A 26,301-nucleotide genomic window follows, 5' to 3' on the forward strand; every position below is an offset into this window, starting at 1 on the left:
TCGCACTAGTCACCGTACCTGGCACTATGCACGCTCCCACTACTCACCGTACTTGCTACGCCTTACAGTGAGCTTTGCTGTCAATGGCCAATCCTCCTGACAGAATGTAACTGTGCTTTTTTTGAGAAGCTGTCTGTACCCCCAATCTTTTTCCCATTTTCCTGTACCGTGGCTAAGGGCGTCCCCTTTTCCATGCTGGCTGCATTTTCCATTGTCCAGTGCACCTAATGCTGATCAGGCTGCGCACCCTTAAGGCTACAGCAAGGGAGAGTCTTGAACCCGCCCTAATACTCCTACCTAGGGGGACTCGAACCAAGTCGAGTCGACTCAAGTTCGGACCAAGAGTCATATTCAGATCTGGGCTCTTCCCCTTCTCCATTGGGTTCCTTCATTGTCTCTAGGCAGGCTGCTGCTTTTCTTATTTGCAAGGGTGCAGCTTCTGCTCTTGGCTGTAACTTCTTCATCTTCCCGGCTTGAACCAGCTCTGGGGCCCTCTTTCACTAGGTAATAGCTAGGAGAAAGTTCACAGCTTGAGGCCTAAGGCTTCAGCAAATTTAGCTACTAACGCTAAGCAAGATATACCGAGTGATCAACTCTAGGCAGCTTCAGTCCGATATTCTTTAACACCGAGCAGGGAAAACCCCTGCCAGTTCTCTGTTTCCCCAGTAAACAGCAAAAGGAAACTTGGCCTCGTTCCCAGCTTAAAAGCATCAGTTGGTCCCTGCAAGGACGAGAGGGGAAAGAGAAAAAAGGAAGAGGTTTTTTTGGGGGGGGTCACAGCACCCTCAGCCGCGCCCAGCCCTGCGGGTCCCAGCGCCACGTCACCATCCCGCATCGGGGCTGCTCGGTGGGGTTCAATCCCACCTCCCGGAGCCAGGGCAGCGGGCAAAAGCCCCGAGGGGAACCAGCCAGAGCATCCAGCAGCCCCGCACCAGGTGCTGTCCTGGAAGGGCACCGGGCCAGGGCCCCTGCTCCCCTCCCAGCACGAGCCCTTACCCGTTCCGGAGCTGCTGGATTCCCCGTCGTGGCCTGCGAGAGAGGAGTGGGAGTGAGCCCCGGCCCTGCGCTAAGGGGACTGCGGGCCCCGCGCTGTCTGTGGGGAGAGCCGGGCTGGGGCAGAGCCCCCCAGCTGAGACCAGCCCTGGAGCCGCCTTACGGCCGCCAGGAGCAAAGAGCAGCACCCGAGCGCCTCAGCCTCCAGCGGCAGGACAGGAACCCTTCACTGGCCCCGTGGCTGGGGTAAAAGCTGCAGGCTCGGAACAGGGGCAACAAGGGCAGTCGGGGCCTGGGAAACGCCAGCCCCACGGCCACTAGAAACCAGAGACCGAAGCCCGCCCCGCTGCTGGGCCTCGCCTGGCATGCAGCCACCCCCCAGTACTCACCTGTGGCTGGCTTGTACCCCTTCTCCCTCATCCCTGCGGGAAGAAAGAGGCATCAGCCAAAGCGGCAGTTCGCACCCAGGCTCCGCTCCGCCCGCGGGGGCCCCACCTCGCGCCCCCTTCTCCTCCTGGCCACCAGCAGCCCCCCAAGGCCCGGACTTCCCCCCCCCGCTGCACCGGCCCTGGCACTTTACCGGATCTGCTCTTCCAGACCACAAAGCCGATGATGGCCGCAACGACGATGAGCACAGCGACGACAACCCCAATGACAATGGACAGCAGGTTGCGCTCCGGCTCTGGAAGAGAGCGGGGCCGTGAGCAGGGGCACAGAGCCGCCCCCCAGCCGGCGCTCCGCGAGCTCCGGGCACCCGCGCTCACCCCAGGAGAAGAGGCCGGGCTCCGGCAGGCTGGCGTGCTCCACGCGGCACTGGTACTCGTCCTTCTCCGCTGCGAGGGCTTCAATGCTGGCCCAGGCGTGGTAGGTGCCGTCGCTGTTGGGCGCGGTGCTGCCCCGCTTGGTCTCCTGGGCTTGGACGCGGCCCTTTCTCAGCCAGTTGATGGCGATGGGCCGCGGGTAGAAGCCGTGAGCCCGGCACGACAAGGTCAGGAGCCCATCACTCTCCTTCCCCGACACTCGCACAGTGGGGCGCTCTGGGGAGGTGGCGCAAGGCAGGGAGGCAGGTCAGGCAGCTCACGCCCAACCCCGCACACATGCACCTGACCTGTTCCCAGTTTGGGGACACGAGGACACAGGGCTAGCAGTGGAGATGGGGACATGGGATTGGGGACGCGGGGACATAGGGATGTGGGGCCAGCAGCGGGGAGGGGGATGTGGGGATGGGGATGCGGGGCCACGGTGCCAGCAGCGCGGATGGGAACGCAGGGACATGGTGACGTGGGGCCAGCAGTGGGGACGGGGACGTGGGGACACGAGGACACAGGGCTAGCAGTGGAGATGGGGACACAGGGTTGGGGACGTGGGGACACAGGGACGTGGGGCCAGCAGCGGGGACAGGGATGTGGGGATGGGGATGCGGGGCCACGGTGCCAGCAGAGCGGACAGGAACGCAGGGACATGGTGACGTGGGGCCAGCAGCGGGGACGGGGATGTGGGGATGGGGACACGGGACACAGGAATGTGGGGACACGGGGCCAGCAGCGGGGACGGGGACATGTGGCCAGCAGCAGGGACGGGGACATGGTGATGGGGACACGGGGCCAGCAGTGGGAACGGGGACGTGGGGACATGGGGCCATGTGGGGTGGCTCACCAGTGCGCGGCTCCAGCGGCTCATGTCGCAGGAAGCGCTGCAGTGTCTCGGGGCACTCGTGCATGGCAAAGTTGTGGTAGTAGCGCAGGGCGGCGGTGGCACCATTCCAGAGGCGCTGGGTGGCCCCGGCCTCGGGTGCCAGCGCGTCCCAGCGCTGCCGTGCCACATCGAAGCTCAGGAAGTCGCGCCCGTCGAAGGCCAAGCGCCGGTAGGCACCCCCCAGCCCCTCGGGCCCCACCTCGCACCCGTAGGTGTACTGAAATGTGTGGAAACCTGCCCAAGGTGGTGCCTGGGGGTGAGGAGCTGCCTGCGGACCCAGGCGTCTGGCCCCGTTGTGCCTGTGCACCCAGGCATGCTGTTCCATCAGCACCCACCACTACCCATGGACCCAGGTGTCCGGCCCCGTTGCACCCATGGACCCAGGTGTCCACCCCATCAGCACCCGCTACCACCCATGGACCCAGGTGTCCAGCCCCATTGCACCCATGGACCCAGGTGTCCACCCCATCAGCACCCGCTACCGCCCATGGACCCAGGTGTCCAGCCCCATTAGCACCTGCTACCGCCCATGGACCCAGGTGTCCGGCCCCATTGCACCCATGGACCCAGGTGTCCACCCCATCAGCACCCACCACTACCCATAGACCCAGGTGTACGGCCCCGTTGCACCCATGGACCCAGGCGTGTGGTCCCATCAGCACCCACCACCACCCATGGACCCAGGTGTCCAGCTCCACTGCACACATGGACCAGGCGTGCGGTCCCATCAGCACCCAATACCACCCGTGGACTCAGGTGTCCAGCCCCGTTGCACCCATGGACTCAGGTGTGTGATCCCAACAGCACCCGCAACCACCCATGGACCCAGGTGTCCAGCCCATTGCACCCGTGCACCCAGGTGTATGGTCCCATCAGCACCCACCACCATCCATGGACCCAGGTGTCCACCCCCATTGCACCCATGGACCCAGGTGTCCACCCCATCAGCACCTACCACCACCCATGGATCCAGGTGTCAACCCCATCAGCACCCACCACTATCCATAGACCCAGGTGTCCGGCCCCATTGCACCCATGGACTCAGGCGTGCGGTCCCATCAGCACCCACCATCATCCATGGACCCAGGTGTCCACCCCCATTGCACCCATGGGCCCAGGTGTCCCAGCCCGTTGCACTCATATCCCCAGCCCCTCTGTTCCGTTGCACCCATGGTCCCAGCCGCCCCCTGCCCCATTGCACCCATACCCCCAGCCCCCCCACCCCGTTGCACCCACATCCCCAGCCCCCCTGCCCCATTGCACCCATACCCCCAGCCCCCTCACCCCATCGCACCTGCATCCCCAGCCCCCCCGCCCCATTGCACCCATCCCCCCATCCCCCTGCCCCATTGCACCCATACCCCCAGCCCCCCCACCCCGTTGCACCCACATCCCCATCCCCCTGCCCCATTGCATCCATACCCCCAGCCCCCCCCACCCCATTGCACCCACATCCCCAGCCCCCCCGCCCCATTGCACCCATACCCCCAGCCCCCTCACCCCATCGCACCTGCATCCCCAGCCCCCCCGCCCCATTGCACCCATCCCCCCATCCCCCTGCCCCATTGCACCCATACCCCCAGCCCCCCCACCCCGTTGCACCCACATCCCCAGCCCCCCTGCCCCATTGCATCCATACCCCCAGCCCCCCCCACCCCGTTGCACCCACATCCCCAGCCCCCCTGCCCCATTGCATCCATACCCCCAGCCCCCCCCACCCCGTTGCACCCACATCCCCAGCCCCCCTGCTCCATTGCATCCATACCCCCAGCCCCCTCACCCCATTGCACCCGCATCCCCAGCTCCCCCGCCCCATTGCACCCATAACCCCAGCCCCCTCACCTCATCGCACCTGCATCCCCAGCCCCCCCTCCCCGTTGCACCCATACCCCCAGCCCCCCCCACCCCGTTGCACCCACATCCCCAGCCCCCCTGCCCCATTGCATCCATACCCCCAGCCCCCCCCACCCCGTTGCACCCACATCCCCAGCCCCCCTGCTCCATTGCATCCATACCCCCAGCCCCCTCACCCCATTGCACCCGCATCCCCAGCTCCCCCGCCCCATTGCACCCATAACCCCAGCCCCCTCACCTCATCGCACCTGCATCCCCAGCCCCCCCTCCCCGTTGCACCCATCCCCCCATCCCCCTGCCCCATTGCACCCATACCCCCAGCCCCCCCACCCCGTTGCACCCACATCCCCCCATCCCCCTGCCCCATTGCACCCATACCCCCAGCCCCCTCACCCCATTGCACCCACATCCCCAGCCCCCCTGCTCCATTGCATCCATACCCCCAGCCCCCTCACCCCATTGCACCTGCATCCCCAGCCACCCCCACCCCGTTGCACCCACACCCCCAGCCCCCCCCCCCGTTGTACCCACATCCCCAGCCCCCCGCCCCATTGCACCCATGGTCCCAGCCCCCCCGGTCCGTTGCACCCATGGCCCTGGGCACCCCCCGGTCCCCGCTCACCCGCGCTGCTGTTGCAGAGGTGCCGGTGCGCGCGCACCTTGCGCCCGAAGCAGGCGCGCCGCAGCGCGTGCACGTGGCTCTCGCGCTCCAGGAGCTCCGCGGCGGCGGCGGCGGCGGCGGGGGTGGCCCAGGCTCCGCGGGGGCGCAGGTGGTCGCCGTCCAGCGCCGCCAGGGGGCGCCCGTCGAGCAGCGCCAGCAGCGCCGGCTCCGCCCCCGGCCCCGCCCCCGCCTCCAGCTCCGCCGTCAGCGCGTAGCGCAGCGCGCGCCGCCCTGCGCGGGACGTCAGCGGGAGCGCGCGCGCGAGGGGCGGCGGGGGGGCGCACGCCCACGCGCCCGTGCGCGGGTGGGGGCGCGCCCGCGGGGGGCTGTGCACGGGTGCGCACGCGTGTGCATGTGTGTGCATGCTTTGCTTCCAGGGGCTGTGCACGGCTGCACATGCGTGTGCATGTGTGTGCATGCTTTGCTTGCAGGGGCTGTGCACGGCTGCACACGCATGTGTGTGCGTGTGCATACTTTGCTTGCAGGGACTGTGCACGGCTGCACACGCATGTGTGTGCGTGTGCATACTTTGCAGGGACTGTGCATGGCTGCACACGCGTGTGCATGTGTGTGCATGCTTTGCCTGCAGGGGCTGTGCACGGCTGCACACGTGTGTGCATGTGTGTGCATGCTTTGCTTTCAGGGACCATGCATGTGTGTACGTGTGTGTGAACGCTTTGGTAGCAGGGACCATGTGCGGATGCACATGCATGTGTGTGTGCATGCTTTGCTTGTAGGGACTGTGCACAGGTGCACACATATGTGTGCACGCACCTTATGTCTTATGCAGGGAGCAGCCTGCAGATGCACAGACATGTGCACGCACGTGCATACGTCTCCTGCAGGGGGCTTTGCACAGGCACACATACGTGTGCACATGTGCATGCTTCACCCGTGTGGGGCCTTGCACAGATGCACACATGTGCATGCTTTGCCTGCAGGGGACAGTGCAGACCCACACGCGTGTGCTCACACGTGTTTGTGACACCTGCAGGGGACAGCGCCTGGGTGCACACGCGTGTTTGCTTCACCTGGAGGAGCCTATACAGACGCACGTACGTGTGCACCCCCCCGCAGCGACAGTGCCCCCCCATGTGCACGCACACGTATGTGCATGTTCACGCACATGCACACTGCCTGCCTGCACCACCCCCCCCGCCGAGTGCTCCCACCCACCCGTGGCTCCGCCCCCATCGAAATGCTCCCTCCCCCAACCACCAGTGGGCCTAGGCATCCAGGCGCACCCGGGCGCCTAGGCCCCTCCCCGCTAATCCAGATGCCCTGGCGCCGCCGGGCGCCCCCCGCACTCACCATCCCCAGCCGCTGGGCAGGCGATGAAGAGGAGGAGGAGGAGGAGGAGGAGGAGGAAGGCGGTGCGGCTCCCGGCAGCCCCCATGCTGTGCCGGGGCCCCCGCAGACGCTGGCAGCTCCCGGCTCGGGGCAGGGCGGAAATGCTGGGCGGAACCGTTGGGCAACACCCGCGCCGGTGCCGTGACCACGCATGCACACGCGTGCGCTCGCCGCCGGGGAGGGCAGCGCGCAGGGTCGCCCCGGTGCTTTGCTTTTTGGGGGGAGCCAAGGGAATTGCAGGAATCGCGGTGGCCCGGGAGGGGCCCATGGTCATCACCGTTGCCCTGCCCGGGGCGGATCTGGGGTCAATATTGCCCCCAACCCCTGAGTGACCCAGCGCGTCCCCAGCGCCAGTGCCACCCGGCTCTGCCACTGCCACCTCCAGCCCTCCCAGGTGCCTCCAGGGTCGCAGCCCTCCCCAAAACCTTAGCCCCGGCCTCATTGGCGGAAAGCAGCCGCCAGGGATGCCGGGGGTGCTGAGGAGGGGGGCCACAGCCACCGCTTCCTCCTCCGGCCGCTGCCTGGCAGCTCGGTCCTGTTGCCGCCCGGCCGGTGCAATGTTGTGCCCTCTCCTCCTCCTCCTCCTCTTCCTCATCCCCGGGGCAGCCCCCGAGGGTAAGTGCCAGGCGCCGGGTGCTGCTTCCACCCCCGTCTGCGCTGGAGCCGAGGCAGGACAGAAAATCCGCTCTAACTGGGAGAGGTGAAATCCCTCTGCCGGGCGGGTGACCGGGGTTGGCGGCGGAGGGGGTTTCTCAGGCGCCATCTCTCCCGCCAGGGCCCCTCTCTCTCTCCAGCTGCTCCACACCAGCAGCTTCTTCGGCCTCGGCTCGTCCGACACTGAGGGGCTGGCGCTGCTAGGCGACGTGGAGACCAGCGCCATGGACCAGAGCAGCCGCGGGATCCGCTTCTTCCGCCTGTGAGTCTTCCCGGCCTTGGCCCCGAGCAACTGGGCCGACCTGGAGCTGCTCTTCAATGTCTGCTTCAGCAACCTTGCCCACGTGGTTGACCAGCTCGCGCGGCAGAGGGCCCTGGCGTGTGAGTAGCACCCAGCCTGGTGTCACCTACCATCTAGCAGGGCTGAGAACTGACTTGCTCGTGGCTGCGCCCGTGCGAGTGGCAGAGAGGCCCCGACAGGCTCTTCCCTGCTCCCCCCAAACAGCTGGTCCCACCTGACCCTCCGGAACAGGGCCTGGAGAAGGGTCCCGCTCCGGGCCAAACCCACCCCCCTGGAGTTGTGCTGCCACGTGATGGACACAGCTACCCTTGGGCCCAGCATCAGGGTCCCCCCCTCCCCTTGCTCTTTCAGCGCCTTCAGGCTCGCGATGCCTCCTCCGCTCCTGCAGTCCCCATGGTGGTGCAGTGCTCCATGGGCTGCCAGGTGGGTCCCAACGGCAGCATCTATGACACTGCCTATAACGGGCAGGACTTCATGAGCTACAGCATGGGCAACAGCAGCCGGGCATGCAAGCGGGATGAGGACCTGGCGTGGTATGTCCAGATGGTGCTGAACCATGACGAGGGCACGCATGATGCCCTGACGCACCTCCTCAACGTCACCTGCATCAAAATCCTCAGGAGATTGGCCCAGCATGGGAGGGAGGATGTGGAGAGACAAGGTGAGGCCACCCATGGCCACCCCGACCGCCCGTGGTGCCCCTGTGATGGGCAGCGCTGCCGCCGTTCCTTTGCATGCCGGGGCCAACAGGCTCCTGCCCAACCGGCCTCTGGCTCTCACTCGCCCCAGTGAAGCCCGTGACCGTGATCTTCACCCGTGCGCCCAGCCCGGCACACCTACTGCTCGTCTGCCACGTCACCGGCTTCTACCCACAGCCCATCCACGTCAACTGGCTCCAGGATGGGCAGGAGGTGCCGCCAGGCCCGGAGCTCAACTCCACGCCGACGCTGCCCAATGCCGGCCTCACCTACCAGCTCCGCAGCGTCCTGGCCGTGGCCCCCCATGATGGGCACAGCTACGCCTGCCGCATGCGGCACAGCAGCCTGGGCGGCCGCAGCCTGCTGGTGCCCTGGGGTAGGTGCCAGTGTGGGATGGGGCCACAGCGGCTGCCCACAGCTCCGGGGAGCTCCCTGCCCCGGCACTGCTGCCCACCCCCAGCCGCCCGCTTCTCTCTGTTTCAGTTCCAGAGAGACCCAAAACCTGACACGTCATGTGGATCATCGTCATCATCATCCTAATCGCAGCTGTGGCTGTTGCTGGGGCTTTTTGGTGGCAGAGGCGCAGGTGAGGGTCCCTTCTTCCCCCACCCGGTGCCCGCCATTGGAGATGAGTGGGAAGCGCTGCAGAGCCGCAGCTCCCACTGCCGGGTTGACTGTCCCCTCGTCCCGCACCAGTGCCAGCTGCTTTCTGCCCGGATGCAACGCCCGGTGCCCAGCTCGCTCCGGTCTCTTCCTGCCAGGAGCTATGAAGACGTGGATGCGGTCCAGCCCCGGGACTCCATCCTCCATCGCCCCGTAAGCGGCTCAGGCTGGCGTCTTCCCTCATCCTTGCTCCATCCCTGGCTGCGGAGCCCTGGAGCACCAGACTGAGCCGGCCTCTGGGGCCGAGCTGTGTCGCCGGCTGTGCCGAAGCTGGCGGACGGTTCCCCGATTCCCCCCTCCCACCCCGGCACCGCTCGAGAACTTCCGCCGCCCTTCGATGCCGTGAAGGCAGATGGACGCCCCGTTGGGGGCCGAGCTCGGCACGGGGCCTCGGCCTGCTCGTCCCAACCTGGGGGCAGGGAACGCCGCCCGGCAGCATGGTTAATAAACTCACCCCATTTTTTCGGGGTTGGTTTTTTCAACCGTCGTGAAACCACCCGCCGATTTCCACCCGGCCCGGCGAGGAGGCGACGCGTCGCCACCCTCCCGGGTTCCTCCAGGGCTGCAGCCCGCCCCGAAACCTCAGACCCGGCCCCATTGGCGGAGAGCAGCTGCTGGGGGCGCCGGGGGCGCCGGTGACGCTGGGGACACCGCCACTGCTTCCTCCTCCCGCCGCTGCCTGGCAGCTCAGCCTCGCCGCTGGCCAGCACGTGATGTTGCCCCTTCTCCTCCTCCTCCTCTTCCTTGTCCCCGGGTCAGCCCTGGAGGGTAAGTGGGAGCCGCCGCGCAGCCCCCGGGAGCTGGGGAGACCTCGGAGGCAGCCTGCGGAGCCAGGCAGCTGGTGGCGGCGGTTGCTCCGTCGGGACACTGCACCTGCCGGAGTGCTGCCGGTTGAGCCGGAAAGCGCTCACGGCGCTTCCTCCTCCTCCGTTCCCCTGGTGGGGAGGGGGGAGGGAAGGAGGACGCCGCGTTTCCCTCCGGACGGAAAACGCGGGGTCCAAAGAGCCGAATGGCAACGTAAGGAACCGGCGGGGGGGGGGAATAAATAAATAAATAACGCCACCTCCCGGTGACTTGAGTCGCTCCGGGCCGTCCGCTTCCCGCACACCAGCCTTCCCGCGCGGCTGCCCTAAGCATCCCGCGGGCGCTCTCGCTGCCTCCCCTTCCTGTCGTCAGGGTCTTGGCTTCTCCAAGCGCTTCTTCCCGGGAACGCTGTTGCCTCCCCGCCGCCGCCGCCCTGGGTGGAGCGAAGTCCCTTCTCACCTCCCCGTCCCACCCCGCATGTCCACCAGCGCCGTGGCCCAAGGAAGCGCCTTCCCGGAGGAGGGAGCGGGTCTCCTTCTCCCGCTGTCCCCGCTGTGGCTCTGGGTGACGGGTGGGAGAGGGTGGCCCGGAGGGGATGAAGCGGCTTGAAATCCTTGCGTGAGCTGGACGGCAGAGGAAGAAAAAAAAATCCTGGGAATGTAGAATGGAGGAAGAAAAAAGCGGAAGCAGAAGGAGAGGAACAGAAAGAGGCGGCAGGCAAGGCGCTGGTCAGGCGAGGGAGATGGCGTGGGCCGACCTCCCTGCTTGACCCAGGGCTTCTCCGGAGCAGCATCTCGGAGAGGTGCAGGACGTGGAGGCAGGGCTGGACTCGGGGCAGGGAAGCGGGTCCCTCATGCCCCCTTGCCAGCCGACCCGCTCTTCCCTTCCCACCAGCCCCTCCTTGCCGTCCCTCTTGCTTGCCCTTCTCCAGCCGTTTTCCTCGCTGGCCTCTCTCCTTGCAGAGCCGCAGCTTTTCCAGCTGTTCCAAACCAGCATCTTCCCCAACACCAGCTCCGCGGAAATAGCGGGCCGGGCGGTGCTGGGAGACGTGCAGATCTTCTCGCTGGACCCAGCCACCTGGAACCTGGACCTCAGCTACCCCTGGGTGCGCCAGGCCATTGCCGAGAGTGACGCGGAGAAGATCGAGTCGCACTACAAGATCTATATGCGCAACCTGGTCCGCTACGTGCGTGACGTGGGCAGGCAGGCCGGCCTGGCCTGTGAGTATAGGCTCTTCCCCGCTTCCCCCCGGGGCTCCAGGGATCCATTCTTGTGTCAAGGGGTTTCCCAGAGCTCCCCCAAGTGCCCTGCACCAGCCCCACATTTCCCCCCCGGGGCTGCGCCGCGGCTCTCGCTTGCCCTCGTCCGTGCTCAAGGGGGCCGCTCCACTCGCGCTTTCCTGCCGCAGACCCCTTGGTGATCCAGATCCGGGCCGGCTGCGAGCTTTCCCCCAACGGGACCACGAGGGGGTTCTTCGATGTTGCGGAAAACGGGGCGAGCCTCGTTGCCTATGAGGTGGGCCTGCAGAAATGGGCTGCCCAGCAGCAGTCCCTGCTGGCAGAAATGGTCAAAACTTTTCTCGACAAGAGGAAGGCCATTTCTGGCCTGATGGACCATATCTTAGTGATCTCATGCAAGAGTCACATCCATTCGCTGCACAAATACGGGAAGGAAACGCTGGAGAGGCAAGGTGAGGCCACCCACAGCCATCCCCAACTGCCCGTGGTGCCCCTGTGCGGGGCAGCGCCGCCGGCATTCCTGTGCGCGCCGGGGCCACCAAGCTCCTGCCCAACTGACCTCTGGCTCTCACCTGCCCCAGTGCAGCCTGTGGCCGTGGTCTTCGCCCGCGTGCCCAGCCCGGCACACCTACTGCTCGTCTGCCGCGTCACCGGCTTCTACCCACGGCCCGTCCGCGTCGACTGGCTCCGCGACGGGCAGGAGGTGCCACCAGGCCCGGAGCTCAACTCCACGCTGACGCTGCCCAACGCAGACCTCACCTACCAGCTCCGCAGCGTCCTGGCCGTGACCCCCCATGACGGGCACAGCTACGCCTGCCGCGTGCAGCACAGCAGCCTGGGCGGCCGCAGCCTGCTGGTGCCCTGGGGTAGGTGCTGGTACGGGACGGGGCCACGGTGGCTGCCCCCAGCCCCAGGGAGCTCCCTGCCCCGGTGCTGCTGCCTGCACCCAGCTGCCCGCTTCTCTCCATCTCGGTTCCAGCGAGCTCCAAGACGGGTCAGAAAGCCTCAGTCGTCATCGCCGTGCTAGTCACTGCGGCCGCGGCTGTCATTGGAGCCTTTTGGTGCTGGAGGCGCAGGTGAGGTTTCCTTCTTTCTCCTTGACTCTCCGGTTTTTACAGACGGAGAGGTTGGGCCAAGTGGGAAGCGCTCCGGGAGCTGCAGCTCGGCAGGGACAAACCTCCCCCAGGGCCCAGCTCACTCCAGCCTCTCCTTCCAGGACACAGGTGGACGGGGACCTGCTGGAGACCAGGGACTTGGCGGCGTAATGCCCAGCTCCCCACACCGCAGGGGAGCCCAGCGGCCCCGGGGCGAGCCCCCCGCAGAGCTGTGTCTCGGGAGCCTGGCACCCATGGCCCTCGCTCTTCCTGCCTCCCGGGAAAATCTCATGCACCCACCCGGTGTTGGCTCTTACACCACGGCCACATTAAACAGCTGACACCACTCCGGCCCCTGCCTCCCGTTAGCTCTCGCACACACACACACACACCCCCCAGCGGTGCTTTCCCCATGGAAAACCTCACAGCAAGCCCATGCCGCCCGTCCTGAGCTCGCAGCGCCAGGATGGCATCCCGCTTTTTCCCTTAAGGCCAGCCAGCCTCGCTCCCCTCTGCTTCAGCTGTCACACCAGCAGCTCCGGGGCCAGTTTTGGGTCCCTGGTAGAAGGAGGGCAGCAACAAACTGGAACCAGCCCTGTGCTGGGCTGCTTGGAGGGTTGGGGAGATGGAGCACATCACATCTTGGGGTGACACCGAAGGATCTGGGGCTGTTTTGCTGGGCAAGGGGGGGACCTAAGGGCCATCTCATCTACAGTGTCTCCTGTAACATCCTCATAGGCAGGTGCAGGCTAGATGAGTGGACAGTGAGGTGGCTTGAGAAGTGGCTTGAGAAGTGGCTGAATGACAGAGCTCCGAGGGTTGCGCTCAGTGGCGCAAAGTCTAGTTGGAGGCCTGTAGCTAGCAGTGCCCCCCAGGGATCAATACTGGGTCCAGTATTGTTCAACATCTTCATCAATGACCTGGATGAAGGGGCAGAGTGCACCTGCAACAAGTGTGCTGATGCTCCCAAACTGGGAGGAGTGGCTGAGACCCCAGAAGGCTGCGCTGCTATTCAGAGAGTCCTGGACAGGCTGGAGAGGTGGGCGCAGAGGAACCTCCCGAAGTTCAACAAAGGCAAGTGCAGGCTGCTGCAGCTAGGGAGCAATAAGGCCATGCAGCAGTACAGGTTGGGGGTTGACCTGCTGGAAAGCAGCTCTGTGGAGAAGGACCTAGGAGGGGCCTGGTGGACACCAAGTTAAGCATGAGGCAGCAATGTGCCCTTGTGGCCAAGGTGGCCAATGGGATGCTGGGCTGCATCAGGAAGAGTGTTGCCAGCAGGTGGAGGGAGGGGATGCTCCCCCTCTCCTCAGCCCTGCTGAGGCCACAGCTGGAGTGCTGTGTCCGGTTCTGGGCTCCCCAGGACAAGAGAGACATGGCACTACTGGAGTGAGTCCAGCGGAGGGCTATGAAGATGGTGAAGGGACTGGAACATCTCCCCTCTGATGAAAGGCTGAGAGAGATGGGACTGTTCAGCCTGGAGAAGACTGAAGGGGGATCTTGTGTTTAAATTAGTGCATTTAAATAGCTGAAGGGAAGGTGCAAAGATGGGGCCAGACTCTTCTCCGTGGTGCCCAGTGATAGGACGAGAGGCAACGGGCACAAACTGAAACCCAGGAAGCTCCATCTGAACATGAGAAAAAAACTGCTCTACTGGGAGGGTGACTGAGCACTGGAATGGGTGGCCAGGGAGGCTGTGGAGTCTCCATCCTTGGAGCTGTTCAAAAGCCACCTGGACACGGTCCGGGGCAACATGCTCTAGGTGACCCTGCTGGAACAGGGTGGGGTTGGAGTAGATGATCTCCAGAGGTCCCTTCCACCCTAACCTGTCCTGTGATTCTGTGATTCATGATCTCTAACTTCCTGTAGCGCAGACAGAGCCAGACCCAATCTCACCACATGGAAGACCTGCTCCAAGCAGCAGGTGGACTATAAACCTCCTGAGGTGCATCCCCACCTTAATTAATCTAACCTAAATGAGTCTGCGAGGCTTCCTAGCCTGGTAGGGCACCGGCTCCTGTCTTGTCTTGCTGGGCTACTGTGCACGCGGAGAAGAAGCTGATGTGGGAGTTGCTGCCAGCTGGGCACGGGCAGAGAGGAAGCACAGGGTGAGGGGGCTTCGGCCAGGGGGAGGCAGCACACACGCGTGCACACGCGTCGGGAAGGCAGCGACCCGGCGCGCAGCAAGAAGCGTGGCCACAAGATGGCCCTGCCAAGCTCTCCCATCGTGCCCGGCCAGGCATCCTCCAGCAGCATCGCGCCCGCTCCGACTTCGAGGCTGCCCTTGGCCTTCAGTCGGGCCTGAGGATGTTCGAGGAAAGGGACTGGCTCAAAAGGAGGCAATGGCTCCCTCCTGCCAACACCCACTGCCACAACAGGTAGCGCCTTGCGCCCAGACCTCTGCTGGGCTTAATTCTTCCCCTGCCCGGACAAAGCAGGAGGGTAGGAAACGGCCTCTGTTCTCAATGCATCCCGACTGCCAGGAGATATCTGTGTGGTGGCTCTGGAGGACACCTGCGCCTCTGCCTCCACCGAGAAGGGTGGTTGGACAGCTATCTGCCAGCGGTCTCCAGCAGGGGATCTGGCAAAGCACACGGGGTTACGAGGGAGGGGGAGCAATGGCAGCTGCGGGCCGGGCTGAGCACGTGCTCACCCCCGGGTTTCTCCATGCTGCCGCGGCCATGGAGGACGCCCACCTGCAGCCTGGTGGAGATGGTCTTGTGCTCAACCGCCAGGGAGGGTATATCGCCCCGGCAAACTTGAACCCGGCACCAGCACGGTGACTCATTCCAGCCCAAGGCTGACCCAGCTGAGTACCGCTGGGGACTGCACCCAGCCAAGCCCTGCCCAAAACCTCAGCTTGGGCCCCATTGGCTGCTAGGCCCACCAGAAGGCATTGGCCAGCGCCTGGCTGAGCGTAGCAGAGCTGGCCCTCGGGAGAAGCGTCCGACTGCGGCCCACACACAGCCACCGCTTCCTTCTCCCACTGCACCCGCTTCGGTACGCCCCAGGTCTCGCTGCTGGCACCATGCTGGCCCATCTCCTCCTCCTCATCATCGTCCCCGGGACATGGACAGTCCTTGAGGGTAAGTGGGAGCCCCTGCGCATCTCCAGCCAGCTTCCTCCCTTCCACACAGAGCTGGGACCAAAAAGGGATCCCGTCCCGCTCCCCCCACTCCCTTTTCCTTCCTCAAACTCGGGGCTTGCTGCTCCCCATGGCTGGCGCTTGGGCAAGTGCCATCTGCTCCGGCGCAGTAGACTGACAAGGAACTCGGCTGGTCCTGCCCGCACCGGGGCCGTGGGTCTCTGACGCTCAGCACTTGCAAAGGTGCCTTCCTTCTGCCTCCTCCCACCAGTCCACAGGTGCGAGTGTCAGGGAGGCCTCAAGGTCGCCCCTGCACTGCACCTGGGCACCTTTTAGGAGGCCCTGAACCTGCTGCATAAGTTCTTTGCAATGCAAAAGCCCACCGGAGCCTTTGCACGGACCGCTACTAACTGCAAATTGATGCTTGAAGCTTCCTCTTGCACTTATGTGGAAATCTTAAGCTCTATTTCCAGCCCTCCACTTCCTATATTGAGGCCAGGCACCCACCGTGCCCAGGGGCATGAGAACGCACACTTCTCCAAAATGCACTTCACTCCGTGCTGCCAACTCCCTGCCCAACATCCTCCTTAAGCAGCCGCTGTAAACACCACGTGAGCGCTTCGCTTGCTCTCTTGCCTCCTTTCCCCTTGGCTCCTCTGAGCGTTGCCCAGGAATCCCGTTGGCCTCCTGGCCCGGGTGCAACGGCCCCTCTCACCTCCCTGGCTCGCCCCACACGTCCCCGCTGCCTCACTGGAGGAAGCATCTTCCCACGACAGGGAGCAGGTCTCCTTCTCCTGCCGTAGCTCCGGGCGACGAGCACTGGGTGAGAGTGGGGAGGCCCCAGTTCCTGCGGGGAGCCAAGTTACAACTCCCAGAAGGTCGTAGGAGGTGTGCTGGAAGGGGAGAAAGGGAATTAGAAGAGAAGCAGAGCGCCAGACAGCGGAAGGAAACTGTGAACGGCACGGAAAGAGCGAGATGAAGGGATTTCCCCCTTCCCACCCGCCCCCGTCTTCCCCCTCCTCATCCCCAGGGACCCTGTGGGCCACCCGTCCTCCTCGAGGCACTGTGCCAGCCCCAGAGCCAGGCCCTCACCCGCCCTCCTCCTCCTCCAACGCTTTGCCAAACCTGGTGTTTCTCCCCCAGCCTTGCCGCCTCTCCCCACGGGCCCGCATGCTCTCCACATATTCCTGTCCCTCGCGTTTCAAAACTTCACCATGGTGGACGTTTTGGCCTGGTCGGTGCTGGACGATATTGTCTTCGCTGCTCTGCGCAAATACACCTGGGAGATCATCTACCTGCAGCCTTGGGTCTACCCATCCCTTTCGGTGGCCGAGTGGGAGTATCTGCAGGACCTGTTCAAAATCTACGTGCACAACTTCATCCTCCTGCTGAACAGAGATGCCGAGAAGTATCATGAGCCCTGTGAGTACTGGGGCTCTTGAGCATCTTCCCTTGCCCAGGCGTAGGTAGAGAGCTGGGAAAAGACAACCTCAGAGCAGCAACCAACTGCTTTCTCAACACGAGGCTCGCGGGAGGTCACTGGCGGGGCCTCATCCTGTGCTGACATGCCAGCCATCCCACGCTGGCCTGTGCAGCGATTGCAGCTGGGTTGTCTCATTCCCCAACTCAAACCTCGGCTGCGCTCGGGCACGCCAATCCCTGCGGACCGGCCCCGGTATTCTTTTCCAGATGCCACAAACCCAATGCTCTGACAACCACCACGTTCAACAGCAAAGTTCCCGGAGAAAGTGGTTTAGGGGGCCTCCCCGCTCCCGTTCGGTCAACGCCAAGCAGGAAACACAGAGCAATGCCTTGCCCACCACTGGTAACCTGAGGGAAGGGTGCTGGGACACAGCGGCCTCAGCCGCTGGACCGCAGCAGTCCTCCCTCGACTTCCTAACCCCGTGGTCCCCCAAACCAGTGTTTCCTATTTTGCTTTGGCTCATGGTCTAGCTGCATGCCTGGACAGCTCCAGGGCAGCAACAAGCCTCACGTACAGGTATTTCACACGCAGCTTTTCAGCCCAGCCGTAGTAACAGGGAGAAATAATGCGAGTGAACAGCTTGGGATGGAGAGAGGGAAGCGGGGGGAAGAGCCGTATCCAAAGAAGCGGGGCGCGGGCTGGCACTTTGGGCTCCACTTCAAGCACTAGTCACGCTTGCGACGCGTCCCCATGCCTTCCCCACCAGACCCCTTCGTGTACCAGAGCATGACCGGCTGTGATCTGTACCCCAACGGCTCCTACACGAAATTCTACCGTCTCGGCTACAATGGGCAGGACTTGATCACCTTTGACGTGGACAAAGGCCTTTGGGAAAAGCAGAGCAGGGAAAATGTAGCTACGCGCATCGAAATGGACTTCAACAGCTTCACGGGCTTCTCTGCAACGCTGCAGGAGCTCCTCAACTTCACCTGTGTCGACCACATGAAGAAATTCATCCTGGTTGGAAAGGAGGATCTGCAGAGACAAGGTGAGGCCACCCACAGCCACCCCAGCCCTACTGGTGCCCCTGTGACGGGCAGCGCCACTGGCATTCCTGCACATGCTGGGGCCACCAGGCTCCCGCCCAACTGGCCTCTGGCTCTCATCCACCCCAGTGAAGCCCATGGCCGTGGTCTTCGCCCGCGCGCCTGGCCCGGTGAACCTACTGCTCGTCTGCCACGTCACCGGCTTCTACCCACGGCCCGTCCGCGTCGACTGGCTCCGTGACGGGCAGGAGGTGCCACCAGGCCCGGAGCTCAACTCCACGCCGACGCTGCCCAACGCCGACCTCACCTACCAGCTCCACAGCTTCCTGGCCGTGGCCCCCCATGACGGGCACAGCTACGCCTGCCGTGTGCAGCACAGCAGCCTGGGCGGCCGCAGCCTGCTGGTGCCCTGGGGTAGGTGCCAGTGTGGGATGGGGCCACAGCGGCTGCCCACAGCTCCGGGGAGCTCCCTGCCCCGGCACTGCTGCCCACCCCCAGCCGCCCGCTTCTCTCTGTTTCAGTTCCAGAGAGACCCAAAACCCAACACATCATGTGGATCTTCATTGTCATCATCCTAATCACGGTTGTGGCCATTGCTGGGGCTCGCTGGTGGCGGAGGCGCAGGTGAGAGTCCCTCCTTCCCCCACCCGGTGCCCACTGGCAGGGATGAGCGGGAAGCACCCCGGAGCCACAGCTCCCACTGCTGGGGTGGCAGCTTGGCAGGAACATGCAGCCCTGTCCTGGCAGCTCCTTCCCGCTCGCAGCAGTGAGCAACACTGGCGCTGCATGGCCGGGCCGGCCTGCCTGCTGCACCCACAGCCCCGGCTCCCTCCAGCCTCTCTCTCCTCCCGCAGGAACTGAAAGTACACGGGATGTATCGGGCACCTGCCACCTCCCCACGCTGCAGAGGAAGCTGGATAGCCCTGCGCAGAGGCCCCTGCGTGGCTGCGGCGCCGCGACCAAAGGCAGCACAACATGCACCCATCCGGCAGCACGCGGCCTCCTCCAGCCTCGCTCCCCACAGCTCCTCCTGCTGCAGCCGGGTCCTCATTTGCCTCTTCCACAACAGCCCTAATAAATCTCATTAACCCTCCTGTCGGCCTGCGCCACCCCACCTCCAGCATTGCCTGAGCCCTCCATCCCGCCGCGGCCCTTGCCTGTCCCCCACCACCCTGGCACCCACCCAGCCCTCTCGCACCCACCTCTTCGCCCCTCGCCGCTACAGTGCCGGTGGGCTCTGGGCTGCTGCAGCCACCGCCAGCCCCAGCCCCGTGTGCGCTGTCCCAGGACGGGCACCAGGGCTGCTGGGGCCAGCGCGGACCCCCGGGGCCGCTAAGAGGCTCGGGGCACGGAGAGCACGAGGACATGCCGAGGCCACGGTGACCGTTGGCGCAACTGAGGGCACCATGGGGTGAGGGGGAGACCTCCCGTCCTCGGCTTCTCTCGGGGGACTGAGAAGCCTCCCCAAGCACCTGACCGCCTTGGCGGCCATTGGAGCTGCCCTCTCCCCGCCCAGGGGACCGTTAGTCCTCACCTGCGTGTCACTAATGGTCACCTCAGGAGTGCGTGTGGGGTGAGGACTAATGGTCACCTGGGGGGAGGGACATGTGGGTCAGCCCACCTGGGCGCCAGGGCCCGCTGGCACCTCAGGCTGCGCCCCGTCCCGCGGGGTGGCACAGGGGACGCAGGCAGGTGCCCGCTGCCAGCCCCACTCGCTGCATCTCCGCCCCGCTGGTGCCCACAGCCGCTCCCGGCCCCACTGCCGCCGCTGCGGGAGGTGGTGGGAAGGCGGCTTCGAGGCAGAGACATGGCAGCTGGCAGGGCACTGAGCAGGGCTGCCGAAGCCTCCGGATGCCCTTCGCCACCCACAAGTTCCTGCAGCCCCACAAAACCTTTCCTCTGGCTTCCTTCTGCTTTCCCCAACGCCTTCCCACCCCTCTCTTCCCTCCTCTGCAGCCTCCCCTCGCTCCACAGCGTCTCGCACTCCCCAACGGCTCCAAACCGCCACCTTCCAAAACAGCGCCGTGGTGGACACTGCGGGGCTGGGCCTTGTGGGAGACATCGATATCGGTTTCTTAGACAAGCGCACGGGGGACATCCACTGCCTCCTGCCCTGGCTGCGCCCAGCCTTGCCCGAGGGCAACTGGGGTATCATGGAGAGCAGCATCGAGCCCAGCCCCTGCCCTGGGCTCCACTTCCCAGCACCGAGCCCCACGTGCCCGCTCCTGGGCTCTCTCCAAGGGCAGCAGGAGAGGAACAGCCCGTGGTGCCATGGAGAAGTCCACATGGCCGGAGCAAAGGCACGTTTTCCCTTAAGGCACAAGCGAGCTCTGGGCTGCTGCAGCCACCGCCAGCCCCAGCCCCGCGTGTGCTGCCCCAGGACAGGCACCGGGGCTGCCGGGGCCAGCGCAGACCCCCAGGGCCACTAAGAGGCTCAGGGCACGGAGGGTGTGAGGACACGCCAAGGCGGCGGTGGCCATTGGCCCACAGAAAAGGCAGCGAGGTCCGGTCGTAGACAAAGTCGCTTGGACCCACTGGGCGATGGCGGGGAAGATGCTGACAGAGGCTCTGGGCCTGGCACAAGTGCCAGCAGGCTCCAGGCACAAGCGGCAGCCGGGGAAATTCCCCTTCAGCGTGAAGGAACTGGTCCTGGAGCAAAGCGGGTGGCTGGGCAGCCGCCTCCAACGGGGCCGGTCCCAAAGAGGGGCAGTGCCAGGTGCCCCATGCTCATCCCGGGTCTCTCTGCGGCCTCGGGGATGCGGAGAACATCTCCCCTCAGCTCCACTGCTGACAGCCTCGCACTCAGCAGACCCCCCTGGCAAACCCCGCGCCGGTGCGAGAGCCCCGCCGCAGTGACTCAGCCAGGCCTGGAGCCACCGGAGCCCTCCCCAAAACCTCAGCTCGGGCACCATTGGCTGCCAGGGCCACCCGAAGCCATCAGCCAGTGCCCCGGCCCAGCGCAGCACAGCCAGCCCTCGGCAGACAGGTGCCACCGCCATCGCTTCCTCATCCCGCTGCCCCGGCCTCACCACTGGCACCATGCTGGCCCCCCTCCTCCTCCTCCTCCTGCCTCCCGGCACTTGGCTACTCACGGCAGGTAAGAGAGAGCCTCTGCTCATCCCTCCGCACTCCCTTCCCTCCGCGCCCAGCCCCATGCCGCCGGGCGAGCGCATGACCCCCGCTGCACCCCTTGCCTGCCTGCCTGCACCCTCTCCACAGCCCCGCGGCCCCAACCCGGATGCTGGGACCCGCCGGTGCCTCAGGCTGCGCCCCGTCCTGCAGGGCGGCATGGGGGACGTGGGTGGGTGCCCGCTGGCAGCCCCGCTTGCTGCCGATCCCAGCCCCGCTGCCGCCGTGGTGGGAGGCAGCTTTGAGGCGGCGACACGGCGGCTGCCGGGGCTGCGGCGGGGCGCCGAGTGGGGCTGCCAAAGCCTCCGGATGCCCTTCACTGCCCACAAGTTCCTGCAGCCCGGCAAGCGCAGTACAAAGCCAAAGGCAGATATTCCAGGGTTCCTGCCCCTTCCTCTAACCTCCTTCTCCTTTCTGCGGCGCCTTCCCGCCCCTCTCCTCCCTCCCTCCCTCCCCACCAGCCTTCCCTCCCGTTCCCAGGTCCTACACACTTCAGCTCTTCCAGACCTCCACCTTCCAAAACACCACCTCTGTGGACACCGAGGGGCTGGGCCTGCTGGACGACATCGAACTGGGGTTTTTAGACCACCGCACCTGGAGCATCCACTTCCTGCAGCCCTGGGTCCGGCCGGCCCTGCCCAAGGGCGACTGGGATACCATTGAGCGTATGATCAAAATCTACCTGCGGAAATTCCACCACTTGATCCAGGCGGGCGCCATAGAGAAGCAGGTGCCATGTAAGTCCTGGCTTTTGTGAACGTCCCCCCCCTTGGGGACAGCGTCTGCTGGGCTCCCTCCTGCAGGCAGCAGAGCCCGTGCCGCGTGCGCCATCACGCGCCAACTCTGTAAACGCTTCGCTGCCTCTTCCAAGTGTCCCCCCCTGCCTGACGCCCCTCGGGAAGGGCGGTTCTCAGGGTCTAGTCACACGATTGCTCCCTACGGCATTGGCCAAAAATGCTCTAAGGGCAGAGATGCGCGTCGCGAGGTTGGCTGAGCAAGCACCACGCCGCCGACGCTGGACACTGCCCGAGGGGACGCAATCCTGAGCCGCTCTCACCACCTCTCCCCCCCACCCCATCCTTCCCCTGCAGATCCCTTCGTGGCCCAGTGCACTGCCGGCTGCGAGCTCTTCCCCAATAGGACCTCCAGGGCATTCATCTACGTCGGCTACAACGGCCAGGACTTCCTCAGCTACGACATGGCCAACGGCACTTGGCTTCTCTTGCAAGACACCGATTTGTCGAGATATGTCCAAAAAACGCTGAAAAACTACACAGTCTTCACTGAATTAATACAGGTCCTCTTCAACGACAGCTGCGTCGATGATATGGAGATAATACTGCGCTACGCGAAGGAGGATCTGGAGAGGCAAGGTGAGGCCACCCACAGTCATCCCCAACTGCCCGTGGTGCCCCCATGCCAGGCAGCGCTGCTGGCGTTCCTGCGCGTGCCGGGGCCACCAGGCTCCTGCCCAACTGGCCTCTGGCTCTCACCCGCCCCAGTGAAGCCCGTGGCCGTGGTCTTCACCCGCGCGCCCGGCCCGGCACACCTACTGCTCGTCTGCCGCGTCACCGGCTTCTACCCACGGCCCGTCCGCGTCGACTGGCTCCGTGATGGGCAGGAGGTGCCACCAGGCCCGGAGCTCAACTCCACACCGACGCTGCCCAACGCCGACCTCACCTACCAGCTCCGCAGCGTCCTGGCCGTGACCCCCCATGACGGGCACAGCTACGCCTGCCGCGTGCGGCACAGCAGCCTGGGCGGCCGCAGCCTGCTGGTGCCCTGGGGTAGGTGCCGGTGCAGGACACGGCCCTGGCTTGCTCAGAGCCTCCGCGGGACCAGCGCGGGCAAAAGCCTCACGAGAAGCTCACAGGCAGCTTCGTCTTGTGTTTTCCAGGCAATTCAGGCATTATCCTGACCGCAGGGCTCACTGCTGCCGTTCTGGTAATCGTGGCTGTGGCTGCTATTGCGGCCGTTTGTCTGTGCAGACGCAGGTGAGTTCTCCTCCTGCCCTGCCCGCGCGGGAAGGGGAGGAAACGCCGCCGATGGGGGTTACCGCGTTCAGCAGCAAAGCGCCCGCTCTGGGCACAAACGTGGCGATTTAGGGCCCTGCAGGCTGCTTTCTGCCAGCATGGGAAATCCATGCCAGGAAGCTGCAGGCTCCTCGGTAGCATTTCTGCACCTGAAGTGCCCGCTGGCTCCTGAACCCCGCGAGGGCATTGCAGGATGGGCCCCGATTCTCACTCACAGCCGGCGCGCTGCTCCTTACAAGCTGCTCCTGACCCGTTAACATCAGCAGCGCCACCTTTTCCCCCACATTTCCCCTTCAGCGACACCCGTACACAATATATCATTAAAACAGGCTTTTACTGGGTTTGCTGAAGGTATTGGCTTAAGTTGTACAGCAAAGTGCAGTGTGGACAAAACTCAAACATTTTGGAGCATTTCCCATGTCTCCAGTCATCCAACCATCCCTCGTTTCAGAAAATACCAGGAGATGGACGAATCGGAGCCCAGAAGCTCCATTCTGAGTAACGAGCCTTAGCCTGGGAAAGAGGAAACGACCCCAATTTGCTCCCATCGCCCAGGCTGGGGCAGGATCTCATCCCTGCTCCGTAACCAAGCACCTCCGGGCGCTGCCAGCAGTGAGACCGCCACAACTCAGTGCTGCTGCCAGGGAAACTCAGGTGGCTCCAGCGCTGCTTCTGCTTTCTAAGAGACACGGACATGAGCCTCACCAGCACCTCCTCACTCCCTGCCTTCAGGCCCCTCTTATGAATTGCTCCACGCATCCACTGACTCTCTTCGAGGTACCGCTAGCCACGATGACAACTTTGCTATAGGAACGGGTTTGATTAGTAGAAGAGCCTAGTTTACAGCCTACTATCACTTTTTTTTCCCTTTCTGAAAACTGCATTTATTAATCATAGTCCAGAAAATTTGTACTTAACCTGAACCATTACCGCGTGCGGACTAAAGAAATCACCTGACAAAGCGTATTCTCAAAGTGCTGAGTACCACTGAATTGATGCCGTGATTCGCGGTAGCTGCGGAAGTGTATAAAATTGCATTAAATGATTAGTGTTTTCTCTAAGACGCGTGCCTTCTCTGATGGTTTAGGTGGGTCTGGGATGCGCACACCCTCGAAAATGAGGTTTTGGAAGATTTGGTTTTCACGGCATAACTTCCTGGCAAAGTTTCACAGGACAAATTACTGGCAAATAAGCTGAGTCACAAGGAAATCCCACTCGGCCATCCACTGACAGCCAGCTGGTTCTGGTTATTCCCTCGCCAAACCACTGTGCTCTGTCAGAGCCAGGAATTTCCCCAAACACCAGGATCACCTGCTGGCACCGCAGGGCTGGATGAGCACGCCATGGGAGCCGCGCGTGCCACATCTCTCCCAGGGGCTCACCTAGGAGGGAGTTAATCAGCTTTTAGCAGGGGTCTCTGACAATAGCGCTGAGCCAGCGGGGGCTGGGGGGTCACGTGAGACAGTTTATACTCCAAACGCAGACATCTTCAGAAAAACACTGAAGAAAAACCTCCCAGAGCACTTGCAAGAGCCTAAAGAAACTTGTCCGCAGAGACAGCACAAGCAAACAGGGAGCAAACCTGTTTAAAAAAAAAGCTGTTGTGTACATTACATCCCGAGAGACCTTACGATAACATACTTAGACCCACACCGAGCGCCCTGAGGAGGTTTTACAATGCAAATGAATTGCAGAGGTTTAGGAGTCGCCGCACTGTAAGGAGCCTTCAGGTGCACTGGGAGCGTCTGAACGTGAGCCCCGGCACCACGAACGCTTCGCAAATCTTTACACGGGAGAAGGGCGCTTCTCCCTCCTCCACGAGGCACCGCTGGGCTTGATCCCCCCCCCTCCCCCGGCACAGCTGCCCACGGACACGGGGGCCGGGGCCAGTCCCGTCTCCGCAGCCGCCTCCCCTCAGACAAGCCGCAGAGGGCAATTCCGCCCCCTCCACCGCCCGCCCCTCCTTCCCGCCCTCTGCGGCGCGGCCAATCGGACAGCGCGGAGCCCGCGTCGTCACGCGTCGCCAGGCAGCACAATGGGCAGGAGGGCGGCAAAAGGGCGGGAAGCAGGACGGCTGCGCGAGGTGGCAGCGGGGAGACTAACGGTCCCCTGGGGGGGGGGGGTCACGTGAGCACTAACAGTCACCTCAGGAGCGCGTGTGGGGTGAGGACTAAAGGTCCCCGGGGGGGGTCACATGGGCACTAACGGTCACCTCAGGAGCGCGTGTGGGGCGACGACTAACGGTCCTCTGGGGGGAGGGTCACGTGCGCACTAACAGCCACCTCAGGAGTGCGTGTGGGGCGCATTAGAGCTGCGGGAAACCCTTTGTCAAAGCTGGGAGGACACGGAGAAGGGTCTCAGCATTCGCGGTGCTGGGGCTCACGTTCAGATGCTGTCAGTGCACTTGAAGGCTCCTTACAGTGAGGCGACTCCTAAACATCTGCAGTTCATTTGCATTGTAAAACCTCCTCGGGGCCCTAGGTGTGGGCTGACGTGTGTCGTCGCAGGGTCTCTCGGGATATACTGTATGCAAGAACTCTTTTTTTAGAGGTTTGCTCGCTGACTGCACGCGCTGTCTGTCTCCGCGGACAAGTTTCTCTAGGCTCTTGCAAGTGCTCCGGGATGTTTTTCTTCAGTGTTTTTCTGAAGTTTTGCATTTGAGGTATAAACTGTCTCACGTGACCCCTGTTGGCTCAGCACTGGTGTTTAAGCCTCCTGCCTTTCCGCCCCCAAGCTTAGCCCTTGCTGAAGCTAAAAGCTTGGTAGCTCCATCCTACGTGAGCTGCCAGCAGAGTTGCGGCACGTGCTGCTCCCACGCTCTGGTCATCCAGCCCTGCTGTGCCAGCAGGTGATCGTGGTATTTGGGGACGCTCTGCTCTGTCAGAGCACAGTGGCTCACAGGGTTTGGCGAGGGAGTGACCAGAAGCAGCTGGCTGTCAGCATAGGGCAGAGTGGGGTTTTCTTGGCTTTATGGCTATCTTGCATACGTTTGCCAGCAGCGTATCCCGTGAAACTTATCCCGTGGAAACCCAAATTCCTGAAACTTCATTTTCAAGGGACTTGCGTGTGGTCGATTGGGAACGAGTTAACTTCTAGTCCCTGTAACTACCTGAACTGTATCATGCCTGACTCTGGGATGGGCTTCCTTTTCCCCTCTGGGAGGAGGCTAGGGGGCAGTTACGGCACCGCTCTCATGCACACAGTTACTTATCTTCTGAAATACATCAGACCTCTTTTGTATATGTGTGAGCATTTTTTTGGAGGGGGGTATTTCCTGTAATTAGCACAGATAATGCGGCGATCCCACACTCCAGCGAGCATTTACTTCTGGCCCAAGCATCCCAGACCCACCTAAACCATGAGAGAAGGCGTGTTCTTAGTGAAAACACTAATCATTTAATACCATTTTATACATTTCCGCAGCTACCACAGATTACATCATCAATTCAGTGATACTCAGCACTCATACGATTAATAAATGCAGTTTTAAACTAGGCTCTTCTACTAATCAAACCTGTTCCTATAGCAAAGTTGTCATCGTGGCTAGCGGTACCTCGAAGAGAGTCAGTGGATGCGTGGTGCA

At 63.6% G+C, this 26,301-nt stretch overlaps 3 protein-coding genes across 8 annotated transcripts; 2 read left to right on the top strand and 1 right to left on the bottom strand.

Annotated features, from left to right (window-relative positions):
- Positions 1-538: 538 nt before the first annotated feature.
- Positions 539-7,433, bottom strand: LOC136994768 (RLA class I histocompatibility antigen, alpha chain 11/11-like). 2 transcript variants are annotated; one of them, XR_010886675.1, is made up of 7 exons: positions 6,515-7,433; positions 5,165-5,434; positions 2,650-2,922; positions 1,758-2,030; positions 1,383-1,675; positions 997-1,029; positions 539-721 (listed from the first exon to the last, which is right to left on the bottom strand). XR_010886675.1 is itself a non-coding variant. In XM_067313900.1 (6 exons), exons 1-5 carry the CDS (start codon positions 7,431-7,433, stop codon positions 1,410-1,412), a joined length of 2,001 nt encoding a protein of 666 aa, XP_067170001.1. In that variant the 3' UTR covers positions 539-721; positions 1,383-1,409. The 2 variants fall into 2 exon arrangements, 1 of the variants encoding a protein (XP_067170001.1); XM_067313900.1 differs by lacking the exon at positions 997-1,029.
- A 1,564-nt stretch (positions 7,434-8,997) lies between these two features.
- On the top strand, positions 8,998-18,524 carry LOC106493053 (T-cell surface glycoprotein CD1b-3-like). Of its 5 annotated transcripts, none has more exons than XM_067313903.1 (6): positions 8,998-9,637; positions 10,636-10,893; positions 11,082-11,363; positions 11,493-11,777; positions 11,891-11,987; positions 17,277-17,380. In XM_067313903.1, the coding sequence occupies exons 1-6, from the start codon at positions 9,583-9,585 to the stop codon at positions 17,308-17,310; spliced, it is 1,011 nt and encodes a 336-aa protein (XP_067170004.1). In that variant the 5' UTR covers positions 8,998-9,582; the 3' UTR covers positions 17,311-17,380. The 5 variants fall into 5 exon arrangements, with proteins under 5 accessions (XP_067170004.1, XP_013808466.1, XP_067170002.1 ...); XM_013953012.2 differs by lacking the exon at positions 17,277-17,380 and adding an exon at positions 12,128-12,327; XM_067313902.1 differs by lacking the exons at positions 8,998-9,637; positions 10,636-10,893; positions 11,082-11,363; positions 11,493-11,777; positions 11,891-11,987 and adding exons at positions 14,786-15,088; positions 16,231-16,509; positions 17,686-17,970; positions 18,078-18,180; positions 18,411-18,524 and having other exon boundaries at positions 17,277-17,558.
- A 1,573-nt stretch (positions 18,525-20,097) lies between these two features.
- LOC106497235 (antigen-presenting glycoprotein CD1d-like) lies at positions 20,098-23,239 on the top strand. The gene is made up of 6 exons (XM_067313655.1): positions 20,098-20,215; positions 21,147-21,422; positions 21,777-22,058; positions 22,188-22,472; positions 22,583-22,679; positions 23,170-23,239. The coding sequence occupies exons 1-6, from the start codon at positions 20,098-20,100 to the stop codon at positions 23,228-23,230; spliced, it is 1,119 nt and encodes a 372-aa protein (XP_067169756.1). The 3' UTR covers positions 23,231-23,239.
- Positions 23,240-26,301: the final 3,062 nt, after the last annotated feature.

Source organism: Apteryx mantelli, chromosome 32 (genome assembly GCF_036417845.1).
Source record: "Apteryx mantelli isolate bAptMan1 chromosome 32, bAptMan1.hap1, whole genome shotgun sequence".
Classification (NCBI taxonomy): Eukaryota; Metazoa; Chordata; class Aves; order Apterygiformes; family Apterygidae; genus Apteryx; species Apteryx mantelli.

Coding starts and splice junctions, on each gene's coding strand:
- LOC106497235 (XM_067313655.1), top strand. CDS start 20,098: ATGGCGGGGAAGATGCTGACAGAGGCTCTGGGCCTGGCACAAGTGCCA. Junction 22,059..22,187: donor GGAGGATCTGGAGAGGCAAG/GTGAGGCCACCC, acceptor CACCCGCCCCAG/TGAAGCCCGTGGCCGTGGTC. Junction 22,473..22,582: donor CAGCCTGCTGGTGCCCTGGG/GTAGGTGCCGGT, acceptor TGTGTTTTCCAG/GCAATTCAGGCATTATCCTG.
- LOC106493053 (XM_067313901.1), top strand. CDS start 9,583: ATGTTGCCCCTTCTCCTCCTCCTCCTCTTCCTTGTCCCCGGGTCAGCC. Junction 9,638..10,635: donor CCCCGGGTCAGCCCTGGAGG/GTAAGTGGGAGC, acceptor CTCTCCTTGCAG/AGCCGCAGCTTTTCCAGCTG. Junction 11,364..11,492: donor GGAAACGCTGGAGAGGCAAG/GTGAGGCCACCC, acceptor CACCTGCCCCAG/TGCAGCCTGTGGCCGTGGTC.
- LOC136994768 (XM_067313900.1), bottom strand. CDS start 7,433: ATGGCGCTGGTCTCCACGTCGCCTAGCAGCGCCAGCCCCTCAGTGTCG. Junction 5,435..6,514: donor CTGCCCAGCGGCTGGGGATG/GTGAGTGCGGGG, acceptor CGTCCCGCGCAG/GGCGGCGCGCGCTGCGCTAC. Junction 2,923..5,164: donor CCTCTGCAACAGCAGCGCGG/GTGAGCGGGGAC, acceptor CACCTTGGGCAG/GTTTCCACACATTTCAGTAC.